The 8,672-nt window shown below is 41.7% G+C and overlaps 1 protein-coding gene across 1 annotated transcript; it reads right to left on the bottom strand.

The window, feature by feature from the left end:
• Window positions 1–911: 911 nt before the first annotated feature.
• slc25a35 (solute carrier family 25 member 35) lies at window positions 912–8,164 on the bottom strand. Its single transcript, XM_012867062.3, has 5 exons — window positions 7,635–8,164; window positions 7,497–7,562; window positions 7,272–7,424; window positions 3,917–4,051; window positions 912–1,357 (listed from the first exon to the last, which is right to left on the bottom strand). The coding sequence occupies exons 1-5, from the start codon at window positions 8,004–8,006 to the stop codon at window positions 1,187–1,189; spliced, it is 897 nt and encodes a 298-aa protein (XP_012722516.2). The 5' UTR covers window positions 8,007–8,164; the 3' UTR covers window positions 912–1,186.
• Window positions 8,165–8,672: the final 508 nt, after the last annotated feature.

The raw sequence follows: 8,672 nt of genomic DNA, 5'->3' as shown, positions 1-8,672 counted from the left end.
CCCTGAAAATGAAAAGAAAGGAAGTTTGAAAATTTTCTTCAAGTTTCTGTTCCTGCTTTTAGTTTTACTGGATCAGCACTGGGTATCTTGGAGTGTCCCAGCATTGGGACACTCCAAGATACTATTTACATTCCTTTTTCCTGCAAGCAATGTTGCTACAAATGGATTTCAGCCTCTTTAAATAAAAAATGTATAATAATAATATAAAAGAACAATTTATATATATATATATATATATAAATAATTATATATATATATATATATATATATATATATATATATATAATATTATATATATATATATATATATATATATATATATATATATATATAGGTGTTTCATTTTTATATGACTGCTGAAACTAGCAATTCACATTTCTTTGCACTTCATCCTGAATTCTTCAGAAACGTTCAAGTCTCCACTTAAAATAAAAAAGCTAAATAACACAAGGTGCCGAACTGAGCAGATAAACTCAGCCAAATTGAATAAACTTGGGTTGCAAGCAGAAGAAAACTCTGCTTTGTTGTGATTCCTGTGCTCTCTGGCTGCTCTGGTTACCTCTCCTAGTATGAATGTTTACTTCAGTCAGGGTTCAGCCTGACATCAGTTCTCCCTCCCCCCCTCCATCCCAGCAATGAAAGCATTTTTTATCTGTTTCAACATTACAATGCAAATCAGACAGCTCCAAACTCAGGCCTTGACAGGTGTCTGGCCCCCTGACACACGAACTAGTCTGATCAGACTGTGTGAAAATCACTTGGCTGCAGCATGGAGCTCATGTAACGTATAAAGTGCACATTTTATGTGCTTCGGAATGATGAAATTGGAGTCGTAATGGTAGGATGTATTGGCACCACATGACAGGCTGGATGTTTTTTTTTTTCCTTTACCTGTGCACACATGTCAAGGAGACGAATCAAAATGGTTTAATAAATGACTGAGTTTCAGAGGGACGCTCAGACATCTTTGACTTCATTGCCTGCTTAATTGAACTTTAATGTGTTTTCTCAATGGAGTGTAAAAAGTAACCTTTGCTCTTTCCTGGTAAAAAAAAAAAATCATAAAATAGAGCATCTCCTACATTTTCGTCCACCTCTTTGAAAGAGGACTCGTTTAACCTCTGCACTCAGAACATAATGAGTTACCCATTTTTTTTTTCCTCTTCGCTTTCCATTTTCCCTGATGTTATCTGAACTTCTGGTACAATTTGCGCAGTTCATCCCAGAAGAACAGAGACAGAATGGTGTGCGGGCCGAGTCGGAAATAGGAGGCTCCCAAGCCTTTGTATAGTCCTGTCAAACCCTCCTTTTTCAGCGTCATGGAGAGGCAGTCGGTGAATCCTTTATAAAGCTGCCCCTATAAGAAAAGATCAAGAGAATCACATTTAATGAGCAAAACAGAAGCTCTAACTCTTCCTTCCTTCACGTTACAACCACAAACCTGGTATTTTTGCGGGGAATTGAAACAGACCAACACAAAGTTGAGCGTAATCGTGATGGGAAAGGAAATTACAGATCAAAAACCACACCAGCCAAAAGTCGGTCATAACTACAAACATACAAAGACACTTCTATCCACCTCAACGGAGGAGCATTAATGGGCAAAGCAATCAAGAGGCTCATTGTGGAGGAGCTGCAGAGACATCCAGCTCGTGTAGGAGAATCTACAGCTATTAGTCCTGCACTTTGCGTTAAGACGTGTTTTATGGCACAGGGGTCTGAAAATAGCCCTACGACATTTGTCACAAGCTGCGTAGAGGACAAAGCAATTATTTAGAAGACGGTGCTTTGGTAAAAAAATTGACTTTGAGTCCTATATGTAAAATGCTACGTGTGATAAGAACTAAGCGCTGCAAATCACTCTCAGCACGCCATCCCTGTGCTGAAACATGGTGGTGGCAGCATCATGCTGTGGGGATGCTGGTCAGAGTTGATGAAAAGATGGGCGGAGCTAAACACATGGCAATCCTGGCACAAAACCTGCTGAGGCCGGGATGACCGGGGCAGAGGCAGACCCTAGAAACTGATGTTCACAAACTCTCAGCATGAATTCAAATACAATTAAGGATTTATTGACCCGATGTGGCCGAATTACAAATGCATACCACATATTTTTTAATCCGTTTTATTTAATAATAATAAAAAAAAAAAAAACGTTTGAAAACCATGCATAATTTGTTTCTCCACTTCCCAATTAGGCTCTCCTTTGTGTTGGTCTAACACATAAAATCCCAATAACCTACACGTTTATGGTTGCAACATGACAACATGGGCAAAAAGAACAAGGAGGAGTATAAATACTTTTTTCACAGTCTTCAAGACTACAGAAAACAATACAAAAGGATCCAAGAGGAAGTAGCAGAAGGAGAGATACTATCTTTTTACCCCTCAGTTCTCTGGTATCAGGTGCTTATGTGTTTGTGTTTACATGTTTCATGCTCCAGATGACACTACTTTCACCATTCTTAGTCTAATCGACTTCTAACACCTTGAAGAGAAAAGGAGCAATGAATACTATAAATAACCTCTAGTTTTGGGCTTCAGATAGCCCTAACAATGAATAATGACTTTCCCACAAGTGGAATGCAGCAGTTACTAACACACCTTCGCATTTTCTGAATGGTACAGAGAGCAAGCTATGTATCTTTGACCATTTATACAAAGGTTTGAAGGCAAATGTGAAAGCTATGTTAGTGCCTGAGGCATCCACAGACAGACTGACCTGAAATCTGCGCTTCATAAAGACCTGTGGCTGGAATAAAAAACAGCTGTGACACTAACTAAAACTACAAATAAAATTCATACTGGGTGAAAGTATTTCTGAAGTTCACAAGGATCACAGGCATAATATTAATGCAACCTAAGACGCTCAATCTGAAAGCAAAAATCCTTGTTTGACGAGCAGAACATTTTTCCTGTTCCCATTCAGCAAACTATTAAGGTCAAAAAACTTACAAGTGAACACAAGTTAATAAGGACATCACTGGAGTATTTTGTCTCCTAAGTGCAATTTAAGTAGTAGTAAAACTGGAAAATCAACTTGTGAATCTTCTTACTGGAAACTAGCCAAGCCATAGTCTCCCCAACAATAGTCAGGAATGGAGCTACGCTTTCACATGGCTTCTTATCACGCCACATACGTCAGCATTTATGCAAATGCCAGTCATTTCTGTGAAGTATTTGTACTGTTTGTGATGAGCCCTTGTTTCTTTACATTCAATGTGTGCTGAGAGGAAAGGGGTGAAAGGTAAAGCATTATACAGTATCTGGGTAAAGAGTTACTTTTTGCTGAGATGTCAATCCCTTGTTTTATTTACCAGACTTAACGATAAACCCACAATCTTAGATGGAAAGTTTAGTGGACTGTACTAGCCCCCCCCCCCCCCCCCCCATGGGATCAAATAATTATGATCTGAATTACTGTAATCAGAAGATACGTCACGACAGCGACAGACAACATTCTATATACTGAGGAGAGAAAACCTTCACCAGTGCAGACAGAGCGTCTGCATAGCACAGAAAGAGATTAAGAAACATTATTTTGTTGAGTGATCTAGCTCACAGTTTTAAATTAGTTTGTTGCTCATAAAAAATGTATATTCAAAAAGGCTATTTTGGAGTTTTAAATACCAGTTGATAACCTTGTTGTTTTACATCTTTATACAAGTTTATAATAATCAAAGTTTAAAAACTGATCTGTCTAAATTGGTATTCTTTAACATTCTGACATTTCTTATTTCCCAGATATTACATTCTAATTACATTACATTTAATTAAAATCTATAAGTCATTGCAAGATGAATTTTAGCATCTGGACTCAGCCTAAACACAAAGGCATCTGCAGATTTGTTATATAGAGGCTGATAAAAACAGGTTAAAGACTCTAACCCTAACCCTTCAGTTTTATTTTACTTACTTTTCCCAAATGATCGACAGGTTGATTGTAGAGACGTGTGCTGATCACATCAAACGGCGTCATGGCCAGCACCACCACCACGCTGCTGATCATGCCAGCACTTAGAGGCACCAACCAGCTGTTCTGCGGGAAAACCTTTGAAGATACCAAAATGTAGTAAGGCGGCATTCTTCCACAAGATCAGGCAGCGTGGGCTCAAAGGCAGAAGAGACATTCCGTCCTCAGCGTAACAGTAGTGAGATCTGATTAGCCTACTCCTGCATAACAGCTATGCCTAATTTTAACTATGTGAAACAGAGGAATGGTTCTAAAATTAGCAGCTGTGTAACATGCTTACTACAGTAGCAGAAGAGAAACTGGTTTACCACGTGATCTGCAGTGCCTTTCACAATTTTGGCAAATATTGGCGTGGTATAGATATGGGAGAAGCCTTACAAGAAATTTTGAAGTATCATAATCAGAAAATGACAGCCTGTAGTTGCCTTTACAACCCCGTTTAGCTAACAGACGGGGATTGATCCTCCTTGGTCCTCTCTTATGGTAATTTCTCTTCAGCTCTCTGTTGCTCGTTTTGGGTCTGGGGAAGTGTTTCAGTATTGTTAGTCTAAATGTTTTAGATCATTATCCAGCCAAAGAAGTGCTTTTTTCAATGTTGAGATTGTCTGTAAAGTGCTCAATATTTCAATTTAAAACATCCTTGTATATTAAAGAGTCCATAATGTATTGCGAATAAACAATATTCCCAGGGCCTTTGGAAGAGAATCAGGCCCACAGGATCAGACATCCTCTACCATACATAACAGTGGGAACAAAGTGTTTCTCAACATATTCACCCTGTGTTTTGTCTCAAACCCACTTGGAGTGTTTATTGTTGTAAGTGTGAATTTTGATCTCATCTGAGCAAAGAACGTGGTTCCAGTTAAGATACCAGTAGAGCGATGAAACGTTTAGGTGTTTACGTTTGTAAACGTGTGAGGTGTTCCCATAAAGGACAATGAAAGTTCATCTGGTGGGCAAATTTATAATTGAAAGCAGAGGTTTATGGCACGGCACCTGAATTAATATAGCCTACCCAAGTCCAAGCGGTGCTCTGTGACTGCACACGTTGCAGCGACTAATTGCAATTTCTCCTTTTTACGACTTGCAACCAGAATGCCCTCAACTCTGATGTGACGTCATTCCCGACTCCAAACTCAAAAAAATTCCAAGGCAACTCGAACGCAGCATCCAGGGAATTGACTGGATTTGTTTTAAGAAAACAATTAATGAGAGATCTTTTTTTTTTTTCCCCCACAAACGAAACCATACTGTTTAAGCATTTTGGGTTTTGTTTCTAAATATTTGCATGAGACGCTTATGCTACTGCAATACAATATTAATTTATTTTAAGGCTTCTTACACACTTTACCAGAAGTGCCAATAAATGTCTCCATAGGGGAACAGATGTACAGCACAAGCGCTTTCTAAAAATAGAATAAATGAGTAGACGACACAGCAGCAGCTCAAACCTTTTTCCCTCTTTGAATGTCTTCTACTTGTATAGACCAATAAGTGGCATGGAGCGTACATTCCAGCCCTATGTAAAACACAAGGCTAAGCTGTATTTAAGATGTATAGCAGCTTATAAATGAGCCACTGTTGGCTGGGATGTTGGGGAGGAGGTGGGGGCGGACTCCCCCTGACATGCTGACGTTTTGCAACGGAGCCAGTTACGCAACTTTGCAAAAGGTTAAATAATTCTCTAAATTCTTCCTGTCAAGTAAAAGATAACACTCTAATCATCGGTATACTCCTTGAGCATCTAGGACCGCCTTCAGCTGGAGTTTAGCCAGCAGGCCCACCAGTAAACCGCTGCACAGCCGGACGCATTCAGTCCAAGGGGGCCCAGCAAGAGGTGTAGGATTTCTATTCCAGGGGAGTGCATCAGCCAGCGTGTTTTGTCATGGCAACAATGACCGTTTGTGTAATCGGCGCACGGCTGCTGACTACCGACGACCTCTTCTCTAGATCGAACAACGACATTAGCAGTGACCGAACCTGCAAATCTTTTTTTAACCCTAACAGATGATACGGGCGGAACAATTTGTTCTATCCAGCTAAGAATGGGCATTGGGCCGGTATGAGACGCTGAAGGGAGGATAACCTTGAGGGGAACAACGGTTTGCAGAAAATCTCAAAAACAAAGGCACATAATTAAAACAGTAAAAAACAGTAAAGCAACAGTTATTGCTGTTACGGTGATGCAGCATCGGTCATGTTTACAGTCACAGTTATGTTATCCCTGACATTATAGTATTAGTTTTTAAGTGCTTGTAGGATTCAACCTCATTTTGCTCTTTTTAGAGCAATTGTGGAACGATAACAGCAATAATAGACGGTTATTTAGTCAGGCTCTTTGCTTTGGTAGAGGCTGCTGAAAAAAAAAAAAGCTGCTTGTACCTCCCTTAAGGTAGTTTTAAAATAGTGTATAAACTTAATTAGTTTCCAAAACCACGGACGGCTTTGTCAGATACAGTGACAAAAGGGGCCGACTTTGTCTTCCTTCCAAGCGCTGGAAAATGTAATTTGGCGAAGGAAGCTCGTTTTGGCCTCTTGTATCTGGGATTTCGTTCCTTCGGGCATGATTCATATCTCCTCCTGACCATAGACGAGGATGGGAAATGTGGATTGAACGCAGACGAGCTGTTTCCTGGGTTGAAACAGCGATCATTTCGGTGTACCCTGACCTCAGTAACCAGACTGTGCCAAATTAAAAACCTTGCATAGTTAGAGTTACCAGATACCTCAGAAGAAGAAAAATTGTCACATTTAAGCAGGCCATTCATAAGCTTTGCATGCACGCCAGGGGCGGTTCTAGACAGGGGCCAACAGGGGCCCATGCCCCTGTAGAAATGGCCCTAGCCCCTGTTATGGCCCTTATACTAAAAGCACGATGTTAAATAAACTTCTCATAATTATTTGCAATGGCAAAGAAACCATAACTGATTGGTCACTTTGACCAATATTATTTTTTACCTATACAGCTTTACTCTAAAAAGAATTTAAAACTTAAGATGTTTCACGTTTAGCTTTAGCCGTATTGAGCAGGGGGCAAAGTTTTTTAACTGCTAGATCAGGGGTCTGAAACATGCGGTTCCAGAGCCACAAGTGGCTCACTTAATATTATTACACAGTTAAATATTGCCATTTTATTGTTTTTTATTTTTTTTGTTCTGTGCCCCTGTGAAAAAACACTGGCCCCCACTTTGCCCCCCCCTGGTAAATTTGGTCTAGAACCGCCACTGATGCACGCTAAAAAACGCCTCATCTTGGCACGCTGCCATCTTCAACAACCTCCCAGCAGATATGTTCTAACCTGCAGGTCGATGACTAGCTCCTTGGAGGAGGAGAAGGTGGAGAGCTGGGTCGCAGAGCCCACGCTGACCCTGGGCACAGCAGCACTGGAGCCCCTCCACAGTCCCAGAATGCCGTGCTGCCTGTAGATGACTCTCAGAGCGTGGACCATCCCCTGTGAGAAGGAGCGCATGACATAACTGCATTCACGTGCTCACCTTGTGTTTGGGGGACACTCTTCTGTTACCTGGTGTTCATACTGGTGTCCCACCGCGATGGACGACGTGGACTGACTCTGCAGATGAGTCTTCACCTGTCATGGTGCAGAGTGCGGTGGTTAGAAAGCGGGAGGAGACACCTTGACAAACTGCAGTCGGTTACTAACCAGGTACACGGGGCTGCCCATGACGGCGCCCACCACCCCGGCGGCAGCTCCGGCCACGGTGGTCTTCGCCGCGCTGACCCTGCCGTTGGAGTGGATGTGACCCGCCGACTCAATGATGGCGTAGGAGCCGAGGCGGACCCCGTTCATGAAGAACTGGTAGAACAGCCCGGGCACCAGCCCTTTCTGCAAGCCGGCCAGGCCGTCCACTTTGCCGATGGTGTAGAACGCGTGGAAGACGTTGCGGTAGTGAACCTGGTAGGTGCCGCGGCTCTTCAGCTCCCCTTGCAGTTGCATCCGCGTCTTGACGACCTCCAGCGGGTTGGTGAAGAGGCACGCTCCGCAGGCCGCCGCGCCGGCCAAGACGAAGTCCATCCCCGGCAGATCGACACCACCGCGACCTTCCGTCCGTCCGTCGGGAGGGGAGCCGCGGAGATTAGGCTCGCTGACGCGGGCTGCCGTCCTTCATGCTGGGGGTTTCTGCGCACAGCTGAGCTCTCCCCGCCCACCTCACGTACAGTAACAGAAGCACGCAATCGTGGCTGCTTCACGGGCTTACTGTAAAGTAGTAATTTTGAAACATTAATCTCAAAGCGTGCTAAATGCGATAAACAAAACTATTTTTTTTCATAAGTGCAAGTATTTAATCACATAACATTAATAATTTAATAACATTAATATTTAATGTTATATAATTTCCTGATATTTTTATTTTAAAGACAAACATTAAGAAATACTGATGAGAAATCGAAAACAGACATGAAGAAAATTACTGCATAGCTGCATCTATCTATCTATCTATCTATCTATCTATCTATCTATCTATCTATCTATCTATCTATCTATCTATCTATCTATCTATCTATCTATCTATCTATCTATCTATCTATCTATCTATCTTTGCCTAGACTAGACACTGACTTCTGGTGTTTCATTATCTGTAGGCCATTCATGTACTGTTTTTTTTTGGTTGTGGTGTTATAGCCTACATTGTGCAACTTTACTAATGACCATCCATACATAACTACACGCGCGCGCGAT

This window comes from Fundulus heteroclitus, chromosome 11, assembly GCF_011125445.2.
Source record: "Fundulus heteroclitus isolate FHET01 chromosome 11, MU-UCD_Fhet_4.1, whole genome shotgun sequence".
Taxonomy (NCBI): domain Eukaryota; kingdom Metazoa; phylum Chordata; class Actinopteri; order Cyprinodontiformes; family Fundulidae; genus Fundulus; species Fundulus heteroclitus.
The sequence above is the reverse complement of the archived record's forward strand: the minus strand, read 5'-3'. Positions and strand labels throughout refer to the sequence as shown.